The 15,241-nt window shown below is 42.8% G+C and overlaps 2 protein-coding genes across 2 annotated transcripts; one reads left to right on the top strand and one right to left on the bottom strand.

Moving 5' to 3' along the window:
* Positions 1-269: 269 nt before the first annotated feature.
* On the bottom strand, positions 270-10,146 carry smc1a (structural maintenance of chromosomes 1A). Its single transcript, XM_062391275.1, has 26 exons — positions 9,759-10,146; positions 9,071-9,259; positions 8,581-8,693; positions 7,990-8,193; positions 7,501-7,739; positions 7,143-7,401; positions 6,696-6,836; positions 6,524-6,606; positions 6,327-6,426; positions 5,864-5,971; positions 5,575-5,760; positions 5,169-5,348; positions 4,889-5,035; positions 4,522-4,659; positions 4,321-4,437; positions 4,121-4,227; positions 3,869-4,010; positions 3,457-3,602; positions 3,189-3,342; positions 2,994-3,101; positions 2,607-2,763; positions 2,351-2,505; positions 2,101-2,252; positions 1,912-1,981; positions 1,682-1,789; positions 270-1,104 (listed from the first exon to the last, which is right to left on the bottom strand). The coding sequence occupies exons 1-26, from the start codon at positions 9,865-9,867 to the stop codon at positions 1,024-1,026; spliced, it is 3,693 nt and encodes a 1,230-aa protein (XP_062247259.1). The 5' UTR covers positions 9,868-10,146; the 3' UTR covers positions 270-1,023.
* A 453-nt stretch (positions 10,147-10,599) lies between these two features.
* Positions 10,600-15,115, top strand: ribc1 (RIB43A domain with coiled-coils 1). The gene is made up of 8 exons (XM_062392717.1): positions 10,600-10,670; positions 11,604-11,822; positions 11,930-12,147; positions 12,248-12,362; positions 12,669-12,787; positions 13,420-13,656; positions 14,339-14,505; positions 14,915-15,115. Exons 2-8 carry the CDS (start codon positions 11,624-11,626, stop codon positions 14,994-14,996), a joined length of 1,137 nt encoding a protein of 378 aa, XP_062248701.1. The 5' UTR covers positions 10,600-10,670; positions 11,604-11,623; the 3' UTR covers positions 14,997-15,115.
* Positions 15,116-15,241: the final 126 nt, after the last annotated feature.

The following is a 15,241-nucleotide window of genomic DNA, read 5'->3' as shown; positions in this document are numbered from 1 at the left end:
GATGAGATGGTGAGCGCAGGCGGAGGTTTGATGAGAAGATGGTGCCTCAGACGCTGCCCCCCCGCAGAAGTGAAGGGGTGAAAACTGAGAGCCTCTATAAATAGTCTTGCCGAGCAAAGCAAAGAGTGCTGCTCCCTGCTTAGGGAATGGAAACTAACGCAGCAAGATGCAAGCTGTATTGTTGGTTCAAATAGGTTCATGTAAAGGCAAGACATGTCACTAAACGTTCAGCAGCAGCCTCTGAGATCAGAAAACAAAATACAAGGAGCTTAAATAATTAAGATTTTATTTATTGAAAGCAAAGCGATCAAAAGAAGAAAAAAAAACAACAACAAAACAGCCCCGGACAGAATATTCTCACTTACATAAATTTTTCCATTTGCTTAAAGCTGACTCTGAATCACTCTGGGAATATACAGAGACCGCTGCACATTTTCTTTGAGTTTCATTATAATGGTTTTGACAAAGCCCCGAGTTCTCATTATAGCCTTGCCAGTTGCAGCTAACGCATGGGAATGTATCTGTACTGTATTCAATCTGTAGCATCAGTCTCCTGATTAAGCTTTTAAAAAGGTCACATAAGAAAATGAAAATACCTCTTTTAGTTCACACGACAGAAGATGGGCTTTAATCCACACCATTGAAAAGAGGGCAGTATAAAAGTTATGAGAGCTAAAACTTGTTTGAGGTCATTTCAACACATTTTTTGCTCACGATAAAAACTTGCTTGTTAAAAAGCTTTGATATCATGATTCGTTATCATAACGACTCATGTTTGGCCAGATTGAGAAAGGGCTGATTTGTAGAAATGTACATACATCCTGGTTGTTGCAGCTTATAAAGAACAACCTCCACACAACAACAAAAAAAACAAGAATTCACTAATCTAACAAATCCGGAAAATACATACACTTTAAAAAAACAATAGGGAATAACATGTGGGACCTAATGGATACGTGATCTGTGTCTATAGAGTATATGAGCGTCCATCTCACTAAATACCAGTGCTGGAAGTGCCTCGTCCTATTCATTGGGATTCGGGTTGGCGTCGGGATACTGAGAGAGGTCAAAGGTGAGGACTTTGCTGATGACGCAATCTCCTTGCTGTGGGTAGAGAAGGAAAATAAGTGTAATACTTTGAAAACAAAACTGAAATTCAGAATGTCTTTGTAATTTGCATTTATTAAAAAACACAATTCTTTATTATTACTATTAGCCTGATTATGATTGGATCAGGCCGATAATGAGGCAAAATATGAAACTAGATGTACCAAATTATGTTTCATTATCAATTATCTGGTCAACGAAATGGCAAAAAGAGTGGAGAAGAAATGTATCTGTGTTTTTCAGGGAATTTGACATATTCAATTTGCTTTACTTCATCATGGACTGCAATTAAATACTGGCACATAGGTAGAAGAATTACTGCAAAAAGAGACTTAACTTGTTTTTAAGGGCCTTCATTTTCCCTTAATGGATTTATCAACTTTAAAGCTTTCAAAAGTAAGAATCAGGCACTTCAAGCAAAAAAAAATTAAGACATTTTAATACCGTTTAAAGCCATTTTTGGGAGACAGTGATATTTTTTGGAACCTGCAGATACTCTTATGAGACCGTTAAAGTTGTATGGCTCTATCTTCTTCAGTGTTTTTGCATATAGAGAGAATATTGAGAAACACACCTCTGGATAAACACCGATGAGTGAGTCGGCCTTGGTGTAGAATTCCTCCTTGAGCGAAATGACGATGGCCTGGGTTAGCACGGACTGGTCCTTGATGTAATTGGCCACCTTCAAGTCACAGGAGGTCATGAGTTTTATTTCACGTGATAATCATTGTCAATAACAACAACCCTCTGAGTTAACATCAGACACAACATTGATCAAGGAAAACCTGAACTCCTGAAACAGACCTTGCCGATGTTAGTGTTGTCCAGAGCAGCGTCGATCTCATCCAGGACAAAGAAGGGAGCTGGTTTGTAGCTACAGACAAGCAGGAGAGATGATGTTAACAATATGCCAGCCGGGCAGAAATCTTTGTCAACTTCCAAGCAACACAATCATGTATTCACACGGCATCTCCCTCTCCTCCACTGTCTCACCTGTGGATGGCAAAGAGCAGAGCGAGGGCAGCTACTGTCTTCTCTCCTCCAGACAGGTTGTCCATGGGTCTGAACCTCTTCCCTGGAGCCACGCAGTTATAGTTGATGCCATCCAGGTACGGCTCCTCTGGGTTCTCTGGGCCCAGGAAAGCCTACAGAGGAAAAACACACTTGAGTTTAAATGTTTGCTGTTAAATGAATCCAGATTGGAGTTTGTACAATGGCAGATTGATGTTAACCTGTGACTTACCTGGGCACTGCTGTTGCGTGAGAGGGATTTGTAGATCTCATCGATGTTGGTGGCCACGGACTCAAAGCAGGCATTGAATCTGTCGTACCTTTCCTTTTTAATCTGCTCGAAGGCTTGTTTGGCTTTCTTGGCTCTCTTACGAGCAGCTTCAAACTCTGAGACGGACGGAAACAAACATCGATGATATCATTAGGAACTTCTCTCTGGATCGCCACCACTTCCTGTCTCTAAACTCGTTCAACCGCGGCCATCTCACCATCACTGGTCTCCTGGAACTTGTCCCTGACGCTCTCGAGCTTCTCCATGGCCTTCATGTTGGGTGCACTGATCCTCTGTAAGATGCTCTGCTGCTCGTTCAGACGCTGCTGCAGTGCGTTCGTCTCTCCCTTGATCTCATCTTCTGCAAGCGTATCCTGTAGGAGGTCCAACATGATGTAATAAGTTTAAGAGTGTAGCTTAAAATCTGGGTGGCTGGAAATATCACTGTTCTGTGTGTACAATCTTTTTGAATTATCAATACTGCTACCTACAACACCCAATAACACAAATCCAGAGTCCGATGTCACATTTATATAAAAAAATAATGAGCAGAGACCAAGCTGGCCTTTACAATGTAAAGCAGAGGTGTTGTTGGAATAGTAACCTTGAGGTCTTCAGTCAGGACGCTGTAGTCAATTTCGATGAGAGCCTCTTTAGCCAGAACAGTACTGGATGTCCTCTGGCTGCTGGTTTCCTCCGTTTGCGAGCTCCCCTGGATCAGCAAAAAAATTATAATTAAGTCATTTTTCAATCCCAATGGCATAAAAGGAAGCACCTACATGAATGCATCTGCATCTACCTCTCCCTGGCTGATATCGTCCATAGTTCCAGAGCGAAGAGGCAACCTGATGTCCTGCATTTTGCAGGCTTGCAGCAGGTTGTGGCGGTCACTGCGCTTCTGTTCCAGTTTAGTCTCAATGGCCGTCACCTCCTTCTGGAGCTGAGTCAACTCCCTGGAATACACAAGAACACATTTAGAACATACTGACTCAAAAGTAACATATTATATATGTATGTTTATTCACAGTATTAGAGATATTAAGGTTGATATATGTGTAGCCACTGACTTGTTGGCGCCACCCAGTTTTTTGCGGATCTCCTCCATCTCGTGGTTTTTATCGTTGACTTCCGATTTCTTGGTGAGGTGCTGGTTCTTCAGGTCCTGTAGCTGGGCCATTGTCTCATCAATGATCTTCATGTGTCTGTGCTCCTCCTACAGGAAGATAAAACCCGTGTACGATTCAACTTGATGTCCAAACTGGGGAGGAGAAGTTAACAGTGATCTAGAAAACTTAACAATAACAGTGACAAAATTGAAGGGGTCTGATTTCCTGTGGATCTCTGAAGGTGAGTCCAGTTCACATTTAGGACAAAGAACCATGTTTAACCTCAATCTCATGAAACAACACTTTTTTTTTTTTTTTGCATTTGCCATTTCTTAGTACCCATGTCATGCAATGATTGATTGTGTGTGTTTACCTTTTTAAGCCGCTCTATTTCAGCCTCATCCTTCTTGACGGTTTGCTCCCACATCGTCACTTTCTCCTGGTCCTCCTTCAGCTGGTTCTTCTCGTAGTCGACCTGGATACCCAGACGAGTTTTCTGGGTCTCAAACTCAAGACTGTGGAAAAGAATGATCGGGTTAGACCAAACAGAAATTAGACTTCTTGATCTGAGAAGAACAATGAATTATTTACACGGGAACTGGAAGAATTTAACGACTAAACTCACCGCTTCTTTGCAATCTCATTCTGCCTCTTCACCTTCTCCTCCTCAAACTCTCGGATGTTCCTCACTCCGATCTCTTCGCAGAATTCCACAAACACCTCATCCTCCACCTGGAGACCAAAAACACCCATGTTGCTGTCACTGCAGTGTTAAATAGACGCAAACCGACTTCTTAAAAGGACCCTGCTTCCTGTCAGTCTCACCAGGTTCATGCGGTCCCGTAACTCAGTGATCTCCTTCTCTCTGGAGTGAACGATTCTCTTGATGTCGTTGATGCGGGGGCCAAAGTTTGCCAACTCACTCTCTAGCTTAGACTTCTCCTGCAGGATGCAAATGAAACAAGCTTCAATACATCAGTCCCTTGAGCAATAACATTCAGGACGAATGAAATGACGAGGCTGTACCTGCATGTTGAGGGAGAGGTGGCGGGTTTTTGTCTGTTCCAGGTCACTCTGGGAGTACTTGAGTCTCATCTGCAGACCGTGGGCCTGAGACTGGACCTGACGCAGCTCAGCCTCCTTCCTCTTGGCCTTCATTTGCTCCTACAAAAGAAACCCATTGAGTGGAAATGCTGAGATTTAAAATCAAGTGAAAATCCATCAAACTGCAGTGAGCGACTATGGATCAACGACTATCAAGATCTTGTGGTTATACAGGAGATGTCGCCCGTTTTCCAGCATAATAACATTTCACGTTAAATAACTAACACGCAAATACGACCAAAATCCCAAAGACCCTGATCAAGGTGTTCATATTCATATTCAACATTACCTTGAGCTCTTCTGTGAGTTTTTCTTTCTTTTCCTTGAGCTTGTCCACCGCTTTCTCATCCCAGCGCCTGGCCTTGGCCTTCAGGTCGCTGGCTCCTCCAGAGATGACTCCAGACTTCTGGAACAGAGTACCGTCCAGGGCGACTGTCTGGACACGGGAAGACAAGGAGAGATTGGTTAGAAAGATAGATACGGGTGACATCTACCTCTACAATAGGCAGAAAACGACAGCTTTGAATTCCTCTCGTCGTCATGACCCCTCAGCTAGTGACCTAAATTACCTTGTGTCTGTATGGCCCTCCAAACGCGATCCTTCTTGCATCTTCTACGTTGTCACAGACCAGGGCGTTTCCACAGGCATACTGCAGGGCTTTCTTGATGTGGGGGGGTTCGTAGCGAATCACATCAATCACCAGCTTGGCTCCTCTCAACTCTCGCAGTTTCTCATCTGTTGGTTTCACCTTTGTAAAGAAAAAGGTTTATCAATGAACCATTCTATAATTCAAATTGCCTTGTTTCACCGCGAAAAGATGAAAAGCCTTATTCAACAGAAAAAAATAGTCGCGGACATTAAAAATATAACAAAAATGTAATATTTCTAGTTTACGCTGATAAAATATGTAAAATTGTGCTGAACTCCTAAAAAGCCTTGAACCGAGCTGTTATCAATTATTTTCCAGTATTCACCTCAAGGTAGTCGAGAGGCAGGAAGGTCTCCGGCTCTCCTCTCTGCTCTTTGATGTATTGAATACAGTCTCTGCCGGTCTTCTCAGAGTCAACGATGATGGCGTCCATGTTTTTGCCCAGCACTTTAGTCACAGCAATCTGATACTTCTTCTGAGTGGGCTGACACAGGTCGATTAGACGACCGTACTGAGGGTTGAAAGAGGAGAGTTTGTTCAATGACTTGACTGGATCCAGAAGGAAGCATAAGAAGATTCAACACTATGGTAAAGGAAGCGGCCAGTTGCCTCACCACAGAGCCGGGGTACAGTCGTTTGATACTCTCCATGATCTCAGCCTTGCGCTGCTGGCGACTGTTCTCCTGCCTGTCGATTCTGGCATCTCCCAGCTGCTCCATTACCTACAGCAAACAATGAAAAACATTTAGAATTAGTTCAATAATTTGTCGGATGTAACTAACAACAGACAATAGGAGCACCGTTAAATGCTGACCCACTGGTATGGGTTACCGGCATACCCAGCAATCATTTATTGTATGTCTCACACCCGTGTTTTTCCATAATTATGAAAATATCCAGAGTAAGAAACGTTATTTATTCTGTGGGTGGTATCTTTCAAACGTTTTCAACACCAGTACCAATATCGTAATTGGGATATTGGTTCCTGAACAATACTTTCCCTGATACCATTTAAAAATGGCCCCAGTATATAAGCAAGTATAACAGCATTTTAAGTCTGGGTTGTGTATTGTGTACCTGATTTAGCTCCGTGTTGATCTCATCAATCCTCCTCTTGGCGCCCTCCACCTCCTCAGTCAGCTCCTCCTCCATGCGCTTCTGCTCATCTAATGACTGCCTGAGGGGAGGGGGAGGACAGGACAGGAGTGTGTGAGTGAAGGATCATTTTGGAGAAACTTATAAAATAAATATACTGAACCATGGGAGCAGCGTACTTGCTAGTGGTGATATAGTCATCTAATTTCTCAATACGTTTCTGGTTTTCCTCAATTTCTCGGATCTTCTGTTTGATTTTGGCCTGGAGAGAAAGGACACAATGTCTGGTTAGATGCGTTCAGGTTTTTTCCTGGCATATGGCATTTTTTTAAAAATTATAATTGTATTTACCTCCGTCTCCACTTTCTTCCTCTCCTCCAAGTCAAGGCGGTCCTGGTCGGCCTTCTGGTCGCGGTTGAACTTCTCCAGCTCCTGGGCCAGCGTAGCAGCACGTTTACTGGCCTCCTCCTTCAGACGGTGGTACTGCTTGACCTGGAGGAGAGAGGAACAGTGGGTTGTGTTAAGAAGATTCAGTATAAAACATCCATTGAGTGTTGAGACCGTAAGAAAAGTTATGCACTTCACGCTCACTAAATCCCGAAAATTGCATTTGCTCCTCTTTTCCAATTGTGTCTTAATGCCAAACTGCTGCATTTATTTCAAAGACTACACAGTCATCTAGGACATAAGCATAATAGTAGCTTTTTTTTAGTTGAATTCAATTCATTTTCATTAAAATGAAATCCTGGAGCAGATCATTTATTCAAACTCAAATTCGACATTAGAAACATATCAGACCTGATTTTCCTCCAGGGTGAGGTCCTGGCCCTGGCTCTGCGCCTCCTCCTCCATTCTCTCCTCAAACTCTTGCTTGGTCAACTCCACCGCTTTCATCTCTTTATCCAGCTCATCCATGTCTCCTTTGCGTTTCTTGTACATCTTCTGTGCATTTTGCAATGACTTACGCGCGGCCTCAAGCTTCTTGATCTTGTGGGAGGTGTTCTCCTTAGCCTTAATGTACTGTGGCCTCTTTTGGTTCAGCTCAGAGTCTTTCTCTCTGTGGAGGGAGGCACACGATTAAGATAGTTATCAATGGCACTAGATCTATATATGAGCATTAAGCATAAATGACAGGGCTGTCATGTCAGTAACTTACTTGATTTCTTTCTCGATGGTCTGCTGTTCCCTCATCAGCCGGCCCAGCTCCTTCTTCTTGTCCTTCAGCTCCTCCTCCACATGGTCCATCTTTTTACGGTCCTTATCGATCTCCTTGTTCCGCTGGGCCAGCTCTCTGTTCAGCTTCTCGATCTCAGTCTCATTGTGGTATAGCTTGAAGAGCTGCAGCTGAACACTGGCCCTGGCTACTTCGTCCTTCAGACGCTGGTAACGCTCAGCCTGGAAGTGTGATGGTGGAATACACACAGTTGATAAGATAAAGTTAAGCTAATGTTTATCATATGCTTAAAAGGGTCTCATTGACAAGACTGTCCTTGCCAAAGTAGGCTGCAAATACTATGTATGAAGGTACATCGTCAAATAACTAAGCCTTTCTACAAATTAAATTCCTCATACATGTCAATAAAGTTAAAAACCATGATGCAAAAGTTACTTGAAGTATTTCATATACAATCCAAGCAGAACAAACCTCCTCTTTCTCTTGCTTGGCTTCTTTGCGCTCTGCAGCAATGTTTTTCTTGCGATGATAGTTGAACTGGGTGTCCTCTTCTGCTTTCACCATCTCCTTCTTCCTGCGTTCATACTCCTGCGCCAGATCTCCGGAACGGGAGATCTCCTCAAACAGAGCTGTACGCTCCTTGGGATTCTTCATTGCAATGGACTCCACAGCTCCCTGGAGGGAAGACGAGGAAGGAAACAAATTGTGATTACAAATGGAAAACTGCCAAACACCAAGTTGCCAGATATGAATTTTAAACCCGACAAACGATACTATGGACCTCTGCTGCAAGTGGCCATGTCACATCTCAAGCATTGATATCCATTGAAGACACATGCCTGGCTATATTAATTGTTTACCATAAAGTTTACAGGCAGTATAGAAAACTAGCCCACTACCAGATCTGTGCTAGATGTCATCGAATCTACACTGTCAATACAAATAAAGCATTTATTACATATAACCACAAAAGCACTGAACTTTCTGACAGCAAACTTCTCCAAATAGCTTCATGGGTTATTTTTTCCCCATTTAGAAAACAGCTTTAGGGTTCAGTCTCACCTGAAAGACCAGGAAGTTCCTAGCTTTGATCAGGATGCCCAGTTTTTCCAGCTCTTCGCTGTATTCAGGCAGGCCCACCACCTTGCTGTTGATGCGGTACTCGGAGGAGGAACCTGATGCACACGAAAGGACGGAGATCAAACAGCAGAAACATAAGCTCATTAAAAAAGAACCCACAAGAAGGCTAGTGTTTTAAATGTTTCATTTAAAAAGAGACACTTTAAATGATAAGACACATCACATCATATCGTAATGAGTTCGCCGACTTGCAGATAGAACTGGACAATTTAGGGTTTCATTGTGGATTCATGTTTAAAAAGTTGACTTTAAAACATAAAACCTATTTAAGACTCATGCTTGTGCACGTCCACAGCCAAGGAACACATATAGCTTCCTTGAAAATTAAGGTATCAGATGAGGTTTTTTGGCGGATTTCTAAGCGATACACAAGAATGAAGCCACCAATACGACCGTCAATAAGCGTTCATACCAATAATGCCCCTTGTGAAGTGGCGCTCCTCTCCGTTATCCTCCTGGTACACCATACTGACGAAGGCCCTGTTGGCAGCCGGCTTCCCGACAGGCGCTCCATGGATGAGATCCTTTAGCGTCTTCACACGCAGGTTACTGGTCTTCTCCGCCAGCACGAAGCTAATGGCATCCATGAGGTTGGACTTTCCTAAGACAAACGAATTTAGAGAAACAAGCTTAACACAAGTAGAACGGAAACTGAGGGAACTGTTTATCTGTATATACACCAGTAGTTAAGTTTATCCTCATGGCTTTTACAATATGCAGTAATTCATATTTTGTCTGAGTTCAATCAATACTTGTTGATTCTATCATCTTAAAACAGTCTGCTGTGACGCTCCAGCGGGTTGAATAATAACACAGGAGCTTTTGACAGAATGTAGGATCTGATAATATTTAAGTGAGCACAGACCTAAATTAACTTCGATCCTCCGTATGATGCATTGTAATAAATACAGAAGACTCGAATTATAAGTTAACACATGTACTGGGTTAACATTTGGGTGCAGACTGGTAACATTAGATATGGTTTGTATAAACACTGGTAGTAGTGGGAGCCTCTCTAAAGTCAGAGGGTTATCCCTGGGTTGTGTTTACCGTTAGCCAATGCTAACAAGCTGTCTGCGTTAGCCGCGATCATAACATACCAGATCCATTGGGTCCGATGATCGCAGTGAACTTATGAAAAGGTCCAATGATCTGCCTTCCTTTGTACGACTTGAAGTTCTCGATCTCTATCAGTTTTAAATAGCCCATGATCGATGAATCTGTACCGCTGTTCTATATTAAAAAAATTAAAATGCACAGTGGATGTTAGCAAGTAAAATGTTGCTAATGCTAACAGCCAACGTCTGCAGAGCAAGCAACGTTACAGGCGAAGCACGCGTGCCGATGAATGAATCGCGGTGCAATCTATATCCAACCTATGCGTCAGTCACATCATGAAGCGCATGTCTGGTTTAATAAACGAATCAACCTCATAATCGGAGTCAAAGAGCCGCGGTGCAGATGTGACAACAATGCGCCATTTTACAACCAGACAGGAAAAGCCTCGAGCGCGCGAGACTCGAGACCTCGCGGCTTCTCGCGAGATGAGACGGAGTGCTGGGAATTCCGCTGTGTTGTGTTTACGGCCCCAGATAACGTGGGAGCGTATTAAGGGACACGAAATCATTAAACTCCGTCTTAACTCCAGAGAGTATGCACGTGTGTTGACGTGCACCAGTCTGTCTGCGTCTCAGTGGCACAAATTAATTATAATAATAATAATTGTATTAATAAAGCACAACAAATAAACATCATCTTAACTCCATAGATAATGCACGTGTACCTGGCTCCAAAAGTCGTTCTGCGTCAATGTTACTAAATCATTATAATAATAATTATAATAATAACTTTATTTATATAAATATGTAGAGAGAGCAGCATAATTATACATTTAGCTCCTAAACACTGCACCGAGTGTTGAGGAGTAACCATGGTTACCAAAGGCAGTCAAACACAACGGGACACGAAGCAGCCCTGAGCTCAAAGATCTGCACACAGCTCTAACGTCAGAGGTGAGTTTCTACTTTAAATCGATATTCAGACATCGTTAGACAAAGTACTGCCGAGCTGTAGAACCTGCTTCCAGCTCATATACCCTCAATGAAGCCTGTCCAATGTTGGTGGATGATATATTGTGAGGGTAATTAAGTACATCACCTTACTAACCCCTTTATGTTACTTAAGTATCTCCCCTTTATGCTGTATTCTATTTGTACTCCGCTATTTCAAATCATCAATCTGATCAATTCAATTCAAAATGAATTTATGATGTCTCTTTTCAGGCTAATTTCAACGATCACGGTGTGATTGTACTTAATTAGAGACCATTCGATTTTTAAGGTTTTCTCTAGAATCTGAGTTTTTACAGTTTGAAGTGCCAAACAGCATTAACGGTTCAGTGTGTGCGATTCAGGTGTAAGGAATCTACAGGCAGATATGAAAACATCTCTGTTTTTTCTAAATTGTACTTATTCTGGGGTTTTTTTACCCTAGAATGGCAGTTTTTATATTTAAATACTTTGTATTTACATCAAGTGCGTGTCCTCTCAACGGAGGCCACCATGTTTTTTTACAGTGGCGCAGACTGGATAAACTAAACACATTTTGAGATTTAATGACAACAGAAGGTTGCTACAGGTTCTCTTTTATGTTTGGATGGGGGAAGGTGAGGGGTATTCAGCTGCAACATGCAACTTCACCACTAGATGTCACAATTCTACAGACTGAACCTTTAAGTTTTCCTTATCAATTTTTCATACTTTTAGCAAATTTTTCTGACAATGATTTTGTTATTTTTATTGTTGAATTCCGGAGTGATACCTTTAATGCAAAACAATTCACAATATAGTTCTGGTATACGCTGTTGCTTCAGTGAGGGATAAGAATATTTAATCCCAAAACCGTAGCAATAAACGTTGATGTGATGATGTTTCTCCTCCCTTCAGGCCCACTAGAGACTGTCAACATGTACAAAGTGGATTTTCCTGTAGACCAGTCCGCTGAGAAAGCAGTGGAAAGGCGGAGGTCTGCAGAGTCAGCACGAAAGGCCCGGATTTTCAACACACGCCTGCGTGTGATGGGTCTCGACACCGATGTTCTGAACCAGCAAGTCCAGGAGAAAAAACATCAACAAAATATAGAGAGACAAAGAGACAAAGCTTTTGGTAAACTATGGTTAGAGTTAAATCAGCTGAAACATACACACGCTATTCACCTTTCTCCACCAATGAGAGGTGATATCACAGTTGTTTTTATTATCAATATATTGCAGATAAGCTGAGAGAGTATCACGATGTCGCACTGCTGCAGCTGGAGACTGATGACAGAGAGAAGCGAGCAGCTCTGCACACCGACCTGGTCCAGTACTGGGCCACTCAGCAGCGTGTGGAGGACTCGCCTGATGCAGATCTCAAGTGTGGCCTGCAGGGGGCATTCAGAATCCCCATTCCAGAGCGTGAGCTGGGGCCTGCCAGTATGCAAATGTTTCAGGTATAGGCTTTCTGTGACTGGTGGGGTCCATGGTGTGCATCAGAGGTTTGAATACACGATCAGACAACTCCTGGAGCCTTGTGTTCCTTGTTTCATGCAGGGAGAGGGTATCGGTGAGGAGCAAGTGAGGAGAGAACAAATGAAAGAGACAGAAAGATATCTACAAGCCCAGAGGGAGGAAAATGCGAGGAGGCACATGGGAAACAAGCACAGAGGTGAAAAGAGTAAAGCACACAGTCAGGAAATCACACAAGCACATTGTAATCACTGATGAGCGTACGAGCTTTACACTACAGCCCCTGTAGATCACACACATGCTTCATGCTTTCCTGCACAAACAATCACACACTCCTACGCACAGCCCTTATTGCCAGGTGGCATTGATGGATCCTCATCCCATAGAGCCGGTACGTGTGTGAGTGTGCTGTTGAAGAGCTTAGTGCAATGAGTAATGGCTAATGCATGTGTGAAAAATGAGACACATCATTCGATTCCCAAAATCATGTGTGTGTGTGTCCCAGAGATGCTGGTGAGCAGAGAACTTGTGCATCAGGACCTGAGGGGTGTTCAACAGGCAGCACTAGAGGAGGAGTGCAAGAATGCCATCCGCATTGCATACAACGACTACAACCGAGCTCTGGTACAGTACATGCATGTGCACACACTGATGGACACTCGCACTCACACACACATACACACACACACACACCACCTGCTGCTGCAAATGCTCAAAGCTAAATCCAGTGGGATTCTGAGCGGTGGCATTGTTCTCAAGTGGGATTTTGAAATGAAACCTGCTAGTTGAGAATGTTAAGTGATGCACACTCTTGCTGCAGGAAGACAATTCATATTCGTTGGTACAAAGCAACACGGATGGTTAAACTGCTGTGATGCATGTGTGGCTCTTCTCTGTTTTTTTAAAAGTCCCCATTCAGCTCTCCCTTCATCCCCTCATTTGCCTGACTGCACTTGATTGAACCCCCCATTGGGAGGCATCATTACAAGTCCTCCAGGTTGTTGTAGTTGTTTTTTGGACAGTTATGTGGTTTCTCTAATAAATACTCACATGCATGAAGCAAATGCATCTGACTGATTGGGTCTCTCAGGAGGACATTCACCATTTGGCTGATTCTCGACTCTGTGCTAGATGTAACCACGTATTAGTGGTTAGGTTTTAGAGAAGCTGATGCTTGTATCCCAGTCGTCAAGGGAACAACCAATCAACTGCGCCTGGTTCCCCGGTGAGGCCTCAACATGACCTGTCCTCCACAGGCTGCGGAGCAGGCAGAGAAACTGATGGAGCAACACAGGAGAGAAGAAAGGGAGAATCTTGCAGAGATGAAGCACACGCTGACGTCCGACATGATGACAGAGTGTGCCGAGGCAGCAGAGAGAAAGGTGGGAGGAGGGAAGCCACACCACGTTCTGACTGACAGGTGGAGGGGGATGAGCCCCGAGCAGCTCCGTGCCGTCCATGAGGAGAGAGAGACACAGTGCCGTGAGAGACAGGTACTGGGGCCACCCGGAATAACAATGCCCTTCCGATACATAAAGGACTTGTTCATATTCAAGTCATGTCTTCTTCTCTTCAGACTCATTTTAGTTCTAACTTTCTGACAAAGTCCTTCGAAACTGAGATTCATAACATTTTGATGATTCTCATGATGAACAGCATCCACACAAATTATATTATTCCCTTTTTTTTGTCTTTTAATTAATGGGTGCTTTCTAACACACTGACTCAAAATGTTCCATTGGGTCTTCATTTGGTTCTGGTGATTACAAAAAACCTAGGGTTAATATTGTGTTCATATTTATCCAACCGCGGTTCTGTTTTTTTTATATATCTGTACTACCGTTCATGTTTTTCACTTTATTTCGTCATGTCTTCTTTTAGATATTTATTTACTGGTTGCTTATGTCCAAAGGCTTAGATCCAAAGGGGTATTAATTATTCTCAGATTTTAAAAAGTGCTATAATGGTCAAATCATTTCCTCTGCCGAGGAAAACGTTGGAAAAATCCATAATATCATTCAGAAGAAAATGTGTTTTATCCTCAGAAACATTTTTAACCCCACATTTGGAAGCACTCATTCGTACAAATTGTGGTAACATGGTTTTGAACCTGATATTCTTCACAGCAGTTCCTCTCAGGTTCCTCTCACACCTTTCTTTTGTTGCCATGTTAAGAGACAGCGTGATGCTGAGAAGATTCATGACACAGCGTTGGACCTTCAGCTCCTGAAGCTGTCCAGAGAGGCAGAGGAGGAGGAGGCGAGAGCAGCAGAGCTGAAGAGACAGACAAGGATTCAGATGGATCAGTACAACATGCAGCTGGCCAGGGAGCAGCAGGCACAGTGAGCACTGCACACACATACTGCAAACTACATACACCCACTATCCATGCATTAGTCAGCCAATACATTCTGTGTGTAGATAGGGCTGGGCAATGAAGCAAAATCAATAATTATTGCAATATAATTTTCCTCAATAGGAATACAACAAAAAAATCGATTTTGTAATGAATACATATATAATTCATGTATAGATTTGAAAGCTGTTTTCATTTTCTGCTAATTTAGAGGGGTTTGAAACCATAACCTTCACTCAGGAGCAAATATCTCACTTTAATCCTCAGAGAAATAATGTGACATTTATCGTGATATGACATTTTGGCCGTTTTGTAGGTGTAGTTGAAAATGTGAAAATCAGAAATTCAGAGGCAGTTACTCACTGCATGTTTCTTTGTGTCTCTCTCACTTCCAGTCAGGAGTACCTGGACAAGAAGCTGTACACCAACAAACCCACCAGGGACTACTTTTATCAATTCAACACCAGCTCCCGCTGACAGCCTCACACCTTCTTCAGGCCCGTCCTCCTGTCACAATGTGCTAATAAAACCTATCGATTGTTGTGCTCCCACTCAGAGTGAATTGGATCCTACTTATTCAATATTTACTGCTTAGTTTTAAGTGACACATATTCAATGATTTCATTGGTTTCGTACACTGGTGACAAAAGAGGGAATCTTTGTTTTTGGTACAGATGGTTCCATGTACTTTATTTTCACTCATATATCCAGTTACAGTGGTA

The sequence above is a fragment of the Platichthys flesus genome, chromosome 7 (assembly GCF_949316205.1).
Source record: "Platichthys flesus chromosome 7, fPlaFle2.1, whole genome shotgun sequence".
In the NCBI taxonomy this organism is placed as follows: Eukaryota; Metazoa; Chordata; class Actinopteri; order Pleuronectiformes; family Pleuronectidae; genus Platichthys; species Platichthys flesus.
Note: the sequence above shows the minus strand (reverse complement) of the source record. Positions and strands in the feature narration are given on the sequence as shown.